The 16,515-nt window shown below is 40.9% G+C and overlaps 2 protein-coding genes across 3 annotated transcripts; one reads left to right on the top strand and one right to left on the bottom strand.

Annotated features, from left to right (window-relative positions):
- The first annotated feature begins 25 nt into the window (after positions 1-25).
- Positions 26-10,837, top strand: LOC125288222 (cytochrome b-245 heavy chain). Its single transcript, XM_048234399.1, has 13 exons — positions 26-378; positions 770-862; positions 1,766-1,876; positions 2,173-2,257; positions 2,540-2,688; positions 3,621-3,802; positions 4,502-4,634; positions 6,933-7,025; positions 7,140-7,393; positions 8,528-8,690; positions 8,960-9,106; positions 9,881-10,005; positions 10,193-10,837. Exons 1-13 carry the CDS (start codon positions 334-336, stop codon positions 10,308-10,310), a joined length of 1,698 nt encoding a protein of 565 aa, XP_048090356.1. The 5' UTR covers positions 26-333; the 3' UTR covers positions 10,311-10,837.
- Positions 10,838-13,016: 2,179 nt separating this feature from the next.
- dynlt3 (dynein light chain Tctex-type 3) lies at positions 13,017-16,471 on the bottom strand. 2 transcript variants are annotated; one of them, XM_048234401.1, is made up of 5 exons: positions 16,289-16,470; positions 15,396-15,437; positions 15,016-15,139; positions 14,825-14,902; positions 13,017-13,820 (listed from the first exon to the last, which is right to left on the bottom strand). In XM_048234401.1, exons 1-5 carry the CDS (start codon positions 16,313-16,315, stop codon positions 13,744-13,746), a joined length of 348 nt encoding a protein of 115 aa, XP_048090358.1. In that variant the 5' UTR covers positions 16,316-16,470; the 3' UTR covers positions 13,017-13,743. The 2 variants fall into 2 exon arrangements, with proteins under 2 accessions (XP_048090358.1, XP_048090359.1); XM_048234402.1 differs by lacking the exon at positions 13,017-13,820 and adding an exon at positions 14,715-14,740 and having other exon boundaries at positions 16,289-16,471.
- Between the last annotated feature and the right edge of the window lie 44 nt (positions 16,472-16,515).

The following is a 16,515-nucleotide window of genomic DNA, read 5'->3' as shown; positions in this document are numbered from 1 at the left end:
ACATAAAACACTGAAAGCATACTCAGTAATCATAGTCTGCACTATTTACACTGATTTGTGATAACAGCAAGGCCCTGATCTATCAGTGCTTTTGGACGCAAAGCCAGATTGAGAAGTAATGGCTGAACCACGCTGCAGAGGAGGTATGGCATGTCTAAAGACCAAAGTACAAATCCACCCACACACACACACACACACAGGCACAAATTAGACGGGAAATGGTGATGGTTATTTCCTCATATCACCATTTCCTATATATACTGAACCTTCAGGAGCTTGCTTTGTAGTGCACTTTAGCTCTCGCTCACACACACACTCACTCCAGCTCTCAAGATGGGCAGCTTTGTTGCAAATGAAGGTGTCTCCATTTTTGTCATTGTGAGTAGACTGTTTGACTATTTATTATATTATAAAGACTATATATGAAGAATTTGGTTCCAAAATGCTATATCCTCCATTTTAATGAATTTTCATGAATCATTTTTTGTTTTTTTTATTTATATTTTATTTTTTTATTTATATTTTATTTATTGTTTCCAAAGTGATTTCAGTACAACTGTAGTTGGATATTGTTGTTTGATTCATCTTTACTCAATCGAAACAACACAACTGCAATTGTATTGATGAAATTAAATACACAATTAAATTACATGACTTTTTTTGAAAATGGAGATATAGCATTTTGGAACTCTTCATATTATTTATTAATAAGTCTGACCTTTGCAGTGAGAAGAGCTGTCTATTGAGTGTTCCGTTTGGTTCATTTCAGCTTGTCTGGCTGGGGATCAATGTTTTCCTGTTTGTATATTTCTATATACAATTCCTCGTCGATAAATACTACTACACTCGTATTCTTCTTGGGGTAAGTGTGTTATGTGCCTGTTTGTATTTTACTATATGAGATTCCTCATCCATAAATACTACTACACTTGTATTCTTATTGAGATAAGTGTATCAAATGTACATTAATATTTCTTTATCTACACTTATAATTAATTAAAGTGTATTATATGTCTGAACCTTTGTTTTTCAGTGTTTTATATGTGAAGGGTTCAGATGCAAAAGCCTCTAAATGTCACCTATGTCAAAAATGAGATAAAGATGGTGAGGGGATGCTCTCCACACATAGTATACGTTAATCAAATAATTTAACTTCTAAACCCACTAAATACCACTCTCTTCCTGGTCTGAAATATCGATTTATAGGCAAAAACCTATAGGAGCCTGAATTTAAATGCTCATTTAAAAGAAAAGTGGTCAGACGGATTTAGAGGGTTTTGCATCTGAACTCTTCATGTGTTCAGTCCCACTGAATGGAAACTCAAAATCGTGTTTAATGAAGGCTTAGGCAGAGTAGCATGTGATATTCAGTGAATGGCAGTGTAGTGGATATCTACCGAATGACTTGTGCTGCTGCTGCTGCTGCTGTTTGTGTGTGTGTGTGTGTGTGTGTGTGTGTGTATGTATGTAGTGCAGTGTAGTGCATATCTACAGAATGACTTGTGCTGCTGTGTGACTATCTCTCACGGTTGAGTACAGTCACATCAGGTGTCCCACCAGTCACACCAGGTGTTCAAACCAAATGTTAATAAACAGAAGTGAAAGCTGTCTGTTTACTCCTGTTTGATTCTGTTGTACTTCTCTCTTTTTTATCCCTCTATCTGTTTTATTATGTTGTACTTCTCTCTCTCTATCTCTCTCTCTCTCTCTCTATCTCTCTCTCCATCCCTCTATCTTACGTCTCTTTCTCTGCCCGTCTGGTCAGGACGCGCTGTCGTGGGCCAGAGCTCCGGCCGCCTGCCTCAACTTCAACTGCATGCTGATCCTGCTGCCTGTGTGCCGCAACCTACTCTCTTTTCTGCGAGGCACTGTTCAGGTGTGTTTATGTGTGTGTGTGTGTGTGTGTGTGTGTGTGTGTATGAAATTAAGATATCGCTGCTTTTAAGAGACAGCTGTTCAAATCAATATCTGCCTGAGATTTCCTCTTAAGTGCACTGGGCCGTAAGCCACACAAGGGTTGTTGTCATAGTGACCAATAAATGCTGTTAGTATTAAACCCACATGGTAATATTAAAGACATTCAGATGGAATATGCACTGTTAATCTGATTAGATTAGAGTTCTGGCCAAATCCTAAACGCTGTGTTTTTTGGCTGTGTGTCGCACTGAACAGATTTGTAGCCGAACTGCAGCTCGCCAACTTGATAAGAACATCACCTTCCATAAGCTGGTCGCCTACATGATAGCCTTTCACACAGGTGCCACTCAGTACAGCACTTATCACATTCAGGTCCATTCCCAAGCAATGAGCAGGATTAAAAGTATTAATTAATAAATATAAAGAAATACAAATAAATGCATATAAATAAAAGTATACAAATAAATAAGTTTACATTGTGAAACACAACTCTGATGTAGGCCTAAGATTGCAAATTGATTATTATACAATCTAACACTTGGATAATCCACAAAATATCTCATATATAAAAGAGTATATTGATAACTGTGACGTGTTCTTTGTCTTTGCTGATTGCTGACAGCGGTCCACATCATGGCCCACCTTTTCAACTTTGAGCGCTTCATGGACGCCCAGCTGTTGGGGAACAGTAGCCAGCTGCCTTACGTGCTCTCGCAGATCGGCAACGGAGACAACCGGTCCTTCCTCAACCCCATCCGCAGCAACGAAACCGTGAGTGTGTTTGCTGTCTGTAGTCTCATACAGAGCCAGAAACATAAAATATAGCTCTACAGAATGTGATATGCATGATCAAACCTGTCCTGGCAAGGCGTGCAATGAAACTGATAATAACTACTATACGATAATGTTTACCTAAAATAAAAACGTCTGCTGTTTGCCTGGACGTTTTAATTGTGGAGAGGTTAAGATTGTTAAAGTTGAGTCTACTGTAGATAAGTTGATCTAAGTCTAGATAAATTGAGATTGCTAAAGTTAAGTCTAGGTTGTTCTGCTGAGACTGTAATCGCTGTGAATAATGAAAATAAGAAGGAAGTCGCTGACCACACACCGTGGTTGTCGGTCCTGGTCAGAGAAAGGACCAGGAGAACTGGTTAACACAGGCAGCTGAGGGTGACCATCGAGAGCGCCTGGCCCGCCCGCAGTCTGGCTGGACGGTGCATCAGCACACTGTTCTGGTTGCGTAATCATGCTTTGTCCGTATGCTGTTGCCATGGTGCTTTGATGCAACCCCCCCCCCACAATCATGACAGCAAAATCCATAAATACTGTAGCATCTAAGAGAAGAGCAGCTTTCAATACAAGAGCTGCTGACCATGGTGGTTTGCAATGTAATTGTCAGTAAGTCATCTCATTCCCTGTAACATCATGGTGGGCCTACACTCTGGTCTGACTATGACTATGGTCTCACTAGTTTGGTTTACACTAGTTTGGTTTGGGAGCCTGATGATATCTTACACTAGTTTGGTTTGGGGGACTGTTGATATCTTACACTAGTTTGGTTTGGGGGCCTGATGATATCTTACACTAGTTTGGTTTGGGGGGCCTGATGATATCTTACACTAGTTTGGTTTGGGAGCCTGATGATATCTTACACTAGTTTGGTTTGGGGGGATTCATGAGCATTTTTCCTTTTCATCTTTCAGAATCCAACTATTGTGATGTTCACCACCATCGCTGGTCTGACCGGCGTGGTCATCACCTTAGCCCTGATCTTGATCATCACTTCTTCCATGGAGGTCATCCGGAGGTCATACTTTGAGGTGTTCTGGTACACCCATCACCTGTTTGTGGTCTTCTTCATTGGCTTGGTTTTTCACGGAGCGGGGTGAGTATGCAGTCCCACACACACACACACACACCCATGCAGTCCCACACAAATCCTCCCCCCCCCCACACACACACACGCACACACATATGCACGCATGCACGGCACGCACGGCACGCACGCATGCACAAACACACGCACATCCAAATGCAGTCCCACACACACACACATCCCCAACAGCCAGGAGTGTACAGGTCAAATATATCGGTTCCCAGAGGGCCAGGATTTGCAGGGTTAGTGTTAGCGTTAGCTTCAGCCAGTTAGCATCCATCATAATGGATGTACGTGCTCACTTCCAACCACATTTTCACAAACAGATCAGGTGCCACATCACTGGTGGAGACAAATGTGTTGTCTATGCTGATTGGTGGATGAGCTGGCCGTTTCCTGCTTGGAGGATCAGCCAATCAACATGGACCACATAATTTGTAGCCATCGGAAATGTGGCACCTAATCAGCTTGCTTGTGCAAATGTGGGTATGAGATCACATGAACTAGAACTATGTAGAAATAGAACTATGAATCAGAACTTCCTCTCTCTCTCTGGGTAATGGTCTCCATGGTGGGTTCTAATGCAATAAATCTGTTTACCTGTTTACAGAAGATTACATCAAAATATTGTTGAATGTATTGTGAGGTATACTGATTGTCTTGTGAGCTATAAGAACCACTGTGACGTTTCTGTTGTTGTTTGTACAGACGCATTGTACGTGGCCAAACAGACACCGATCTAGACAAGAATAGCCCGGGAAAATGTGCTGCTCACTTTGAAGAATGGGGCAAAAATGGGACTTTCTGCACTGAACCGCAGTTTGCAGGAAATCCCCCAATGGTGAGAGAAGCTTTCACTTCCTTGCTGAAAAAAACAGCCTGACCAGCTGTAGCACCCCTCTACTCTACTTAATAATAAATTGCACTTTAAAGTAAAAGGAGGTGCTTCTATGAGTTACTGTTAAGTTTAGGCCAGTTCTAGGTTCGGCATTAAGGGGGGAGTAAATTGACAAGGACACCAGTATGTAAAATGTTATAAATAAATAATGCAGGTTTATTAAATGCAAGAATATCTTTTCTCTATGAGAAAAGAAGAGGAAACATTGGTAAATAGAAAATAAATAGTAAATAAATACAAAACCCTATAAAATAATAAAAGAGCTCTTAAAAATGCAAAGTATCAAATCAATAGTTAAAAACTCAAATGTCCAAAAGAAAAGAAATACCCGGGTAAGGTGGTGTGAGTGTACAATGTCAGTGTATGTGTGAAGGCTTATCTGTATCCAGGGAACAGATCCAAGGGGTTGGTTATCCAGTATGAAAGGGCAGTTCAAGGGGTTGGTTATCCAGTATGAAAGGGTAGAACAATTCAATCAATCCAAGGGGACTGACTCGCCATCCAGTGTTCCAGTGTACATAAAAAACCAATCTGCATACAGCAGTTTGAGAATACAATTAAGGATATATATTCAATATCAAAGTCGTAAGATATCATTAAATTCCAATTGAACTACAATTCCAGTTCAATTAAGTCCTATTAACTTAGCTAGGCACAAACCACGACGTTAGCGTCGCTGGTAATGAGAGAGAAGAGGTGCCGTTCTCACTCACACACACACACAGGCTACTACTGTGCTGGCTCCTCTAAACATTCTAATATTAACGTCTCCTATCTCTTAGGAGTTAGATTACTACCAACGATCATATATTTAAAATCATGTAATTCAATATATTCATTAACAACTTCTCTATTACTCAAAAACATACTTAAAGACAATATTATTACAATAGCAGCACTTAAAAGAACAATAAAGTAAAAGCATCTCCGATTGGTTTTTATTTAGTTAGCTCAGTTTTCTAGCATGCTAATCATCCTATTGACTTGAATGCACTATCAGCTAACGGTGCTAATCACTCGCTAGCAGAATGCTAGCGAAGTATTTTAACTCACCGGAGTTCGAGGTTCAAACACAGGTCTTCAACAATCAGTAGAAAAATAGGTATAAGGAAAGGTAAGATGATTCAATACGATCAATAGATTTAGAAAAAGTTAGATTAGAGTTAGATAAAGTTAGTATTCATTTTCTTAAGAGGATTATCAGTAACGTCTAATCAATTTCATTCAAGTGGAGTCTTGAGAGGGAAAAACAAACCCGTCACCTAGGAGATGACTATACCACAATAAAAGTATTTTAGAATACCTGCACTTTCAAGCAGACCAAAAAAAGAAATACATATAATCATGTAAACTCAGCTTCTTGCTATTTATTCATATTTATATATTAATTTATTGAACTCAAACTGTTCTAAAACTAAAGTTATGGTCTTAGTAACCAAACTTTAAGGTGGGTTACACCAGCTAAAGGTGGTTTGCTGGTTGACCAGCTTGTTGACCAGCTTGTTTGACCACCCTATGATGGTTGACCTGCTAGACCAGCAAAGCACTTGTGAAAACATACCTTCAGCTGGTTTACCCAACTTAAGATGGTAATTCAGCTGGTTTTGCTTGTTGTACAACCTCAAGCTGGTCATTTCAGCTCGTGTTGCTGGTCTACATTGCTGGTTTAACAGGCCATGCCAGCTTATGTGGGTCATTCTAGCTAACCAGCATGACCATCTTACACCAACAATATGTCAACCTTGGCAGGCTAGTCACCAGCATAACTATCTTACACCAGCTGTATCCCACACTGGCTGGTCACACCAGCTTGACCAGCTTCCTCAGATAATCACACCAGCATGTCCACCTGGTGGCCCAACCAGCTACACCAGCCATGACCAGCAAGAGCTGGAAGAAAACCAGCAAAGACCAGCTAAACCCAACTACCAGCATACGCTGGTTTCTAGCTGTTTATTTCAGCAGGGTTGTGTCTCTTCAGAAAGAAGACATACTGCAATAATATATAGACATGTAGACATCATATACATTATATACAATCTTTTTTTTTAATTATTGATATCTAAATGATTGATATCTCGCTCACTGTTTTCTTTGTGTGTATTTTAATGCACTAAATGATTAAAGGATAATATCTCGCTCACTGTTTTCAGACTTGGAAGTGGGTGGTGCGGCCCCTGTTTCTTTACTTGTGTGTATTTTAATGCACTAAATGATTAAAGGGTTAATGTCTGGTTTCAGACGTGGAAGTGGGTGGTGGGACCCATGTTTCTGTACGTGTGTGAGAGGCTGGTACGACTCTGGCGCTCACATCAGAAGGTGGTCATCACAAAGGTCAGTCTTTTATTTCTAATTTTTTATTTCCTAAAAAAAATACATCATGATACAAAATAGTCCCTTAATATTTTTCCTTGGTTGTGCTGTTCCGCTGTCCTGCTCTTCCTGTAGGTGGTCATGCACCCGTCCAAAACACTGGAGCTCCAGATGCGGAAAAAAGGCTTCAAAATGGAGGTGGGACAGTACGTGTTCCTTAAGTGTCCGTCGGTCTCACAGCTGGAGTGGCACCCCTTCACGCTCACCTCTGCCCCCGAAGAGGACCACTTCAGCGTCCACGTCCGCATCGTGGGGGACTGGACCGAGGGCCTGCTGAAGGCCTGTGGAGGGGACAAGAACGAGTTCCAGGAGGCCTGGAAACTGCCCAAGTAAGGACACTAAAGCAGCGCAATGCAGTTCTTTTATCCTACAACAAATAACTCATAATAAATAACTCGTTTTGATGCTACAAAAATATGGGGAATAAAGTCTGCAAACTGCCCAAGCAAGGGCCTTGGGTCATAGGCCCATTTCAGCGTTGTTACAACAAAGAGGGTTTCCTTAAATGGACCTCAGAACAGAACAATGCAGTTCTTTTACAATAACGGCCAATAACTCATTCTGCAGCTACAATGACTTATAATATGGGGAATAAATACGTCTCTGAAATTGCCAATGCATGCGCGGGATGCTTGATATTGCACTATTTAACGTTGTTGAATGGGTAGAATCATGACCCATTTAGTTGTTTTTTGACGAACTTGGTACCATCATAGAGCTAAGCGGTGTCATAGTGCTAAACGGTGTTGAATGTTGAACTCTTCTATGCTGTTGCTTTAATAAGGATCTTGGGTCACATGCTGTTGCTTTAAGGATCTTGGGTCATAGCCCCATTTCAGTGTTGTTAACGCAAAGAGCGGTACCTTAAATGTAGTGCCTTTTGGGTAAAAGCATGACAAAACATTCATAAATGTCATCAGTGATATTGAACTATTTAAAGAAATAAAGATTGTGTCTTTCTAAAAGTTTTATCATGTAAAGGTACGGTCAGTGATTCTACTTAGATTTGGATTGGTGTTGGCTCTCTGTTGTTCTGTTGGTGTTTGGTTGAAATATCAAGGGACATGGTGTTATCCAGAATCACTGACAGTACCTTTAATTACATGTTGAGAAGGAATCAGAAAGCTGCTATAAATAGCTGCTAAGCGTTGCTGTCAATGTTTGGTGTCTAGCTACTGTGGGGCATGGAAATGGATTACTGGGTTTTAGATGTTAATTAATGAATCAAGTGGATGGGTCGTGAACCTTTGAGAATCGGTTTGGTATGTTATGCCACTATTAACAAATATGGGAAAGTTCAAACAAAAGAGGAAATGGGTTAATGGGTTTTGCTAAAGAAAAAAAGGAACTGTGCAATTGCACAGTGAGACATCTGTCACTTCCATAAGACTTTTTCTTCCTAATGGCTTTTTTGAACGTACAAGAACTGAAGGCAAGTATTATGAGAATCTCTCTGTTTCAAGGATGGCAGTGGATGGACCATTTGGGACGGCCAGTGAGGATGTTTTCCGCTACGATGTGGTCATGCTTGTGGGTGCTGGAATTGGAGTCACCCCTTTTGCATCCATCCTGAAATCTGTGTGGTACAAACATGTCAACAACAACGCCAACATACTCACCAAGAAGGTGAGCGGTTTTCCCGTTCCCTCATTCCTGCATTACCTAATCTTACATTACAGCAATGCTCACAGAGGATTAGCCAACTAGATCCCCCATGCCTTCCTAGTATGGAAATAGCCCTTACACACCGCTTACATGAGGTCTTCCTAGTATGGAAATAGCGCTTACATGAGGCCCTGACCCATTTTATTTATTTATTTTTCTAGTGTCAGTTAAATTATTAATTGTAAGCAGATTTTAATGCTGTGCACCTCTTGCTATGCGCTTTTCTGCAGATCTACTTCTACTGGCTGTGTCCAGAGACCCAGGCTTTCGAGTGGTTCGCTGACCTCCTCCAGAGCCTGGAGGGTCAGATGATGGAGAAGGGCATGAGTGACTTCCTCAGTTACAACATCTACCTCACCAGGTGGAAGGAATCTGAGGTGAGACCACACGCGTTCTCTACCCTAATCAGACCAGACGCGTTCTCTACCCTAATCAGACCAGACGCGTTCTCTAATCAGACCAGACGCGTTCTCTACCTCTACCGTAATCAGACCAGACGCGTTCTCTAATCAGACCAGACGCGTTCTCTACCTCTACCGTAATCAGACCAGACGCGTTCTCTAATCAGACCAGACGCGTTCTCTACCTCTACCGTAATCAGACCAGACGCGTTCTCTAATCAGACCAGACGCGTTCTCTACCTCTACCGTAATCAGACTAGACTTATTGTGTCAGAGGATTCATATGAATCCTCTGACACAATAAGCAAAGTGAAAAGACAATAAGCAAGGTGGTTCAGTGAGTAGGCCTATTGTGTAGGCTAATATATTGTTGAAGTAGGTCTAATCTTTCATTTATTTTTTAGGTGGTCCGTGCGTTTCTTTTTTATTGGTTAAGTGGTCCTTCGTCTGAAAAAGTTTGAGAAACACTGCTCTATTGCAATCTGGGCCACCGTGGCTTTGTTTCCTTAAAGGAGATGGAAAAGATTAGCTCAACAAATGTTTCCCAATAATCATTTGCATTAGTAACTCATTAGTTAATGTTCCACCTGAGTGGCAGTCTTTCCTGCATTTCTGTGTTCAGGGCCGTATGTGAGTCATGTTTACAGCTAATCCTGCCCTCCTGCGTTTATCAGGGCCATATATGAGTCATGTTTACGGCTGATGTATGTGAGTCATGTGTTTACGGCTGCTTGACATGTCTCCATGCAGGCCGCGTACTTCCGGGTTCGTCACGAGACTGAGAATGACCCCATCACTGGCCTGAAGGAGAAGACAAAGTTTGGGAAACCCAAATGGCAGGACGAGTTCAGTACTATCGGGGCAAACCATCCAGAGTAAGTTCAGCATTATGGCAGTCCATCCAGATTATGTCCAGCATTATGGCAAGCCTTCCTTGCAGTTAGAAACATACAGTATGTGTATCATTATTAAATGGCCACAGGTGCATGCTATGATATTGATGCCGGTATCAGTGTGGATATCCTCTCTAATGTGTTCTTTCTGCTGTGTGTGTTTGAACAGCACAAAAGTGGGCGTGTTCCTATGTGGCCCACAAGCTCTGGCTAAGACCCTGGAGAAGCAATGTGTCTCCAACTCGGAGTCCTCCTGCAAGTTCATCTTCAACAAGGAGAACTTCTGAGATATTTACAGTGCCTTTGCAGACACACCAATGCTATCTGCAAACACCTCTGTGGTTGTCAATGCTCTCAAAAGGTCAGAGAAAACAGGGGGAAAAATATACTGAAAAGCAACGCAAGTGTTATAAATATAAAGCTCAACCAGTGTTCTACTTGAAAGCCATTTTTACTTGAAAGATAAAGTGACAGAAGCAAGCGCTTTACTGAACTAAATGTCACTGTCGTGTATCCTAACATTGCTAGCATTAGGCCTAGTAACTAAATGTTACTGTTGTGTATTAGACCATAGTATTGATCACTTTCTCAATTCTATGTGATTTAAATGTTATTGTGATCGGGTAGTTTCAGTCCAGGTATCAGTGCTGAACATTATCTGCATGTATGTCTGTGTACCTTAAAATGTGATTATGTTGGATAACTGCATGTTATCATTACTAATGACTAGACAATGTGATTATGTTGGATAACTGTATGTTATCATTACTAATGACTAGACAATTGGACAATTGGAAAAAAAGTGCAAAAATGCCATGTTTTGTATGTATTAATTTTCAAAAGCAGAAACAAACATTCCTAAGCGTTCCTAAGGCATTTCTGGAGGCACAGAACTAATGGTAACTTGGGGAGAAACAAAAATAGAGTACAAAAGACATTTCAAACAGAAATCCTCTAGGAGCAGATTGAGAGGGTCCATACCTACATAGAGAGTATTAATAGGCCTATAAGGTAATGATTGGATGGTGTTCAGTAAAGTAATGAGTGTTTACACATGTGAAGAGAGAGTGAGGCACTGGTGATTTAGTGTGGCATTTTGATGGGTTGTGTTTAAAAAACGATATCAAGTTACTTCCTGTTAGATTTTTGTGTGTTAAGTAGAAAATTGTGTGTGGTGTTTTGCAAAATGTGTTTTAGTAAATTGAAAACTGAGTCAAACACTGAGAATTAGTGTATGTTTTTTGCAGATTTAGCATTGGGTTATGATGTTTGGAAGACATGTTTAGAAAAGTGTGTGACAAGCACAGATTTAGTGTGTACTGTAAGCAGTTGGAAAAAACTGCAAGTGTGAAGAGGAAGTCATGAATGAAATCAGGCATGCACAAAAAGGGGAAAAAATGAAAAACAGAAGCCTGGATAATCTCATGGCTGATGCTTTGCTTTCACCATTATTGTGAAATATCAAGCAAGGCCATATTACACAAACATATGAGGAAACTACAGTAGGCATGCCACAAGTGGCCAGCTACCTGTTTTGGTTCTGGTGGAAAGTCCAGGGGTTTGACTCAGAGTGTTGTTCCCCTTTCGAATCGCCTCCTTGTGTTTGAGTTTCTGCTTTAAAGTGTAACTTAGGCGAAAATTGACCCCAGGGTCTTTTTCTACATTAAAACACATCAAATAAGTCATGGAGACAATATTTTTCGTTGATCAACCATTACAAACAATTAAAGATTCTTTTTTGCTGGAGTTACACTTTAAGACCAGACCCAGGGTGACACAGTCTCTCAACTCCATAGTGTTGGACTAACAGCATGGTGCTCAAAACAAACACAGATAGTGAATCACAGATAGTGAATGTATGTTGTCACTATTGTTTTTGATGAAATGTTTTCAAAGTTAGTTTGTGAAATAAGTTCACCATCTTCCTTTTTGCTGTTTTGGGGATTAAGTTGAATTAAGGATATTTACAGTTCAAAAGTGCAGACAGTGCTCATAATCCTGTAGTTTGTGAAATTCAGTGGATTGCTCCTCGCGGTCCTCTAGCCGCCTGGGGGGTATTCCAAGTACGTGGTTTAGTGACAAACCTGGGTAAGTTAACTCAAAGTAAGTGGTAAACCTCCTACAACAAGAGCCCTATACGTGTAGGATTCTGTCATATATCTGACAGGTGGAGCTCCGCCTCTACTAACATTTTGGATCTCGAATGTGCTTTAATAGTGCTGTGCGTGCAAATATCCCACTATGGACGTGCATATCATACCACAACTCATGACAATTGATTTTTTTGATGTTATAAGGTTAGACACAAAAAATGACCGCAGTGTAGATTAAGCTATCGCTCATGAATGCGGAAGTATTTGCTTTTAAATAGAGGCGGTCTTGTGCGTCTCCACCTTTCACGATTGGCCAACGTCATCCCAACACCGAGAACGCGCACAGATCTGAGCTGAAAGCCTAGTTTGACAAATATATCACATAACTGCAATCGTAGGCTAGTATCACTTAACGTATACCCCTGAGTCAAGGCTTTATCAAGCCTCGATATGTCTACATAGCCTAGATATGTTTAACGTGCATCGTAGTATACCCCACGGGTCTGGTGTTGGCTAGGCTACAGCCCAGCTTTTGTCAATAGGAAGCAAACATGGGGGCTCCACTAACACAATGTAGTTATTTTACCTTAAAATAACAGATTCATTTAGATACCACACTGAGTTACAATAATGAGAACAGAGTCTCTGCCAGTGCCGATGTGTCCCAAACGCCTGGTAGTGCGGATGCACTTTGTTAAGGGTGGGAGCATGATCCTTTTTGTTGGTGTTAGACAAGTTGGGGACCTATTAGTGCTGATTGGATACCCAATACGTAGAAAATAGCCAACAATTCCTTCATTGTGTTCCTCTAAAAATCCCAGCCAATCAGCACGATGCTCACCACCGCATCATGGACTGAATCTTTAATTGTTTGTCATTAAAAACAATACAGGCAATTAATAGATATCTTGAATTTTTTATTTTACATACTGTCACTGGAGCTCAGTTTGACATGATGAGTTTGTTTACAAACCAAACAGTTATTCAATCATGTTTCAGGTAAATACATACATTTCTAAAGGCAAAAAAAAAAAATGCGTTGGGGCAGTGGAATCTTCTATGTTTTGTAGTCCATCAATTTTCTCAATAAAATGTTGCATTTTTTTACTCAAGAATTTGTGCAGTTAATATTTCACAAAGGTTTACGTTACATGAGTTAAAGTAAGGGAAGATTTGTGAATAAATTAATTTTGCACCTTACCTCTCCCTGCACCTAAACTATCTTAAAATAACAATAACACAAGCTACACTTAAACAAGAAATAAATCCATCCATTAAAGTAATATACATGTTGGCCATCGCATATGTGCTAAGCAAGGAGTCTGCATAACTTCAACACACCCCATAATTTCAATAATAACTGCTATGGTTACTGTACACTAGCATGAAGAGAAACACGGCAGCAATAGCATGGACTGTACGGTCAGTTGCCACGGATGCACAAGAGAGATGACATCATCTAAGAGGGGGTTGCTCTGCATGTCCGTCTTTGGGGTGCCACCAGAGACACTGAACATTGTTCAGCTGAACAGCAAACTGTTGGGATCGTTGGCGTTTGCTCCCCTTGTGTCCGTGTGCGCGCTGGCCTCGGCTGCTCTCAGGCTTGTGTGAAGGCAGGCGAGGTCAGTTAGAGTGTCACGGCCACGGCGAACACACTGACCACGCAGTACATGGTGCGGTTCTCCCACCTCACCGTGCAGCTGCCTGCAGTGGACACACACATGGTCATTGGACTGGGGATTGGTTAACACAGCTCAGACTCAGACTTCCTTCCTGAGCTTTCTAGGACATTTGTGTGTCCTTTTAACCAAATGGTACAATCCACATTCCAGGATTCCTCATGCTCAGTCATTTTCATTTAGATGATCAAAACAACTCAAAGGCATCAACAAGCTGTGTGGAACCTCATGAACACATATCAGGCTTGTGTTTCAATTGGGTCAATTTTTTGTGAGAGTGTTTCTACTTATCTCAGTAAGGAAAATAAATCAAAAACCTATGTTAAGTACAAATATGTCTTCTGAAGGCCTAAACAGAGCCCAGCCAAAAACTCCAATAACATTTTGATCAACTTTGAGGGACAGCTATGATCATGCAGGATCATCCAGACCAAACGTGACGATTTTGCTACATACTATTCCTATTTATGTACCAGCATGCAAAATTTGAGCCTCCTACATGGTTTAGTTCTTGCACTGTGGGCTTGTGAACTTTGACTAAAAAAAAGAGGCAGAACAAAATCGACACCCCCCTCCCCCTGTAAAACTGGCTGTATCTTGGAAAGTATTGATCTTACATAAAAGTAATTTTACAGTGTGTCTCCTAGGTAACATAGGTACACCTGGTAATTTTTTCAGAATGTTTTGAGACCTAAGTGTGTGGGCCCTGGTTGAATTGACGTGGAATGACCCAATTAGATTTCCAAGCAATATTTACATTTCCAAATTAATTATTTTTAAATCTGAATTCAATGAGTTCCTCATTCAAAAGCAACAACATTTATTTAAATTTTCATCAAGGCACCCACAGCACTTCACAGTGAAGGGGGAACCTCACTAAACACCACCACCAGTGTGTAGCACCCACCTGGGTTATTATACGCCAGGACACTCATCACACACCACCTTAAGGTGAAGAGTAAGGGAATGAATGACTTATGAGTGTGTGTGTGTGTGTGTGTGTGTTTGGGGTGATGGAGAGACACTTACCATCAGTTGTTGTGTCCCAATAACAGGAACTGGCTGTGTGAAGACCAGCCCCACTCTTCTGCATGACAGCACAGTTCACTGTAAACAAAAACAAAAACAAAACAAAAAATCAGGACAAAATGATCTGAATGATGCTAAACTACATCAACAGAGAGCCAGCTAGTTTTCAGCCTGGTCTGTATTTACCCTACCAATGTACTTGAAGGGCTTCCCCTGCTTAACGAGCTGTGTGAGGGAATGCTCCACGATGGTGGCTGTCCACTGGTTCACTTTGTTCTGACTGTAGTCTACACCTCCAATGATCCCCTCGATACACTGAGGGGGAAAAAAAACAAAAACACATCTTGATGTTATGCATCAGCAATCATCTGATTTAATATCAAGGCATTTTCAAAACAAAGAGAGCATACATAGTGGAAGCTGAAGCCCCTGAAGGGTTATGAGAGCTAAAGCTCAGCACTAATGGACACTTTGTTCTCAGCTTTCCTAACATATCAACAGGGTAATGTGTTTCAGCTATCTTTCTGGCTGCACAAGAAGAATCCATCTTTATTTATAAAATTGCCTTTACCTCTTTCACGCAGTTACTTGCTTCATCAGGGTTAAAGGCCACCTGTCAAAAGAACAAAGGAAGAGAAACTTAGTGTGACCTACATAATTTGCGTTCCACACTTTTATCTCTCGTGCTGCTCGACACAACAAAGCTTCTGGGCCTAGTATGCCAAAGCCATACATTTATGCTACTCAAGAGAGGAGCTTTGATCTAATCAACAGGCTTTGCACAGCGCTAAGTGCATTCCCCAGCTAAAACCCTTGCAATGGAGTCCAGTTTTCAAGAGCCCGGTCTCATCACTTCATAAGTATTGTTTGTACCCTTATTGGTTTGTACCCTTATTGGAAAAATAAATGAGCTCAAAACAAGACATGTCACTAATTTTGACATGTAACGTCAAAATCAAGCTGATTGTTGACCTCTTTTTTTTCTCCGCAAATTGTCCCAGCAAATACACTGAAATGTAGCTTTGATTTAAATCTAAATCACACCATAGACATAGTCTGAAGACTTTACTGATTTAAAAGTTGATATTAACAGTAATTCGTTGGTTTAAATTGAGTAATTAATGACATAAATACGCTAGTTAAGCCTGCTAACTACACAGCAAGCCAGATTTGACAGTCGTTGCGTCAGGGGCCATGACCACACCCACAATCATTCTTTTGTTAAGTTGAGAGTGATGTTCTTAAATTAAGAAAACACATTTACTGACAAACTGTGAGTTACTTGTGGCTGTACGTATGTTTCACACCAATCTCCGTGACTAAATGACAGACTATTTCGCTGTTTCTGAGCGACTACCAAGGTTAGCTACATGCTAGCCATTAGCTCGCTTTATCGGTGTTGTGTTCACTAGCGACGTTATACTCGCATTGCTTTGTTGTTACTTTATGCGTGCTGAAGTTTACCTCGTCACCAGGATGGTATTCCTCCATATTTTCCACCAGTAGATGAGCGATCACTTAGGGTTAACTGTTATGTTGTCAATTTGCTTGCAACGTCTTCTCGACTGGACCAAAACCAATTTCCTGTTAGCTGCTACTGGCTTCAGTGAAGCCGACGAGTTTCAAGCTCTACCACAAGCTCTCCACTTTGTAGCGCACTTGGCAACGCTGCCCACTACTGGTCAAAGTGA

This window comes from Alosa alosa, chromosome 23, assembly GCF_017589495.1.
Source record: "Alosa alosa isolate M-15738 ecotype Scorff River chromosome 23, AALO_Geno_1.1, whole genome shotgun sequence".
In the NCBI taxonomy this organism is placed as follows: Eukaryota; Metazoa; Chordata; class Actinopteri; order Clupeiformes; family Clupeidae; genus Alosa; species Alosa alosa.
The sequence above is the reverse complement of the archived record's forward strand: the minus strand, read 5'-3'. Positions and strand labels throughout refer to the sequence as shown.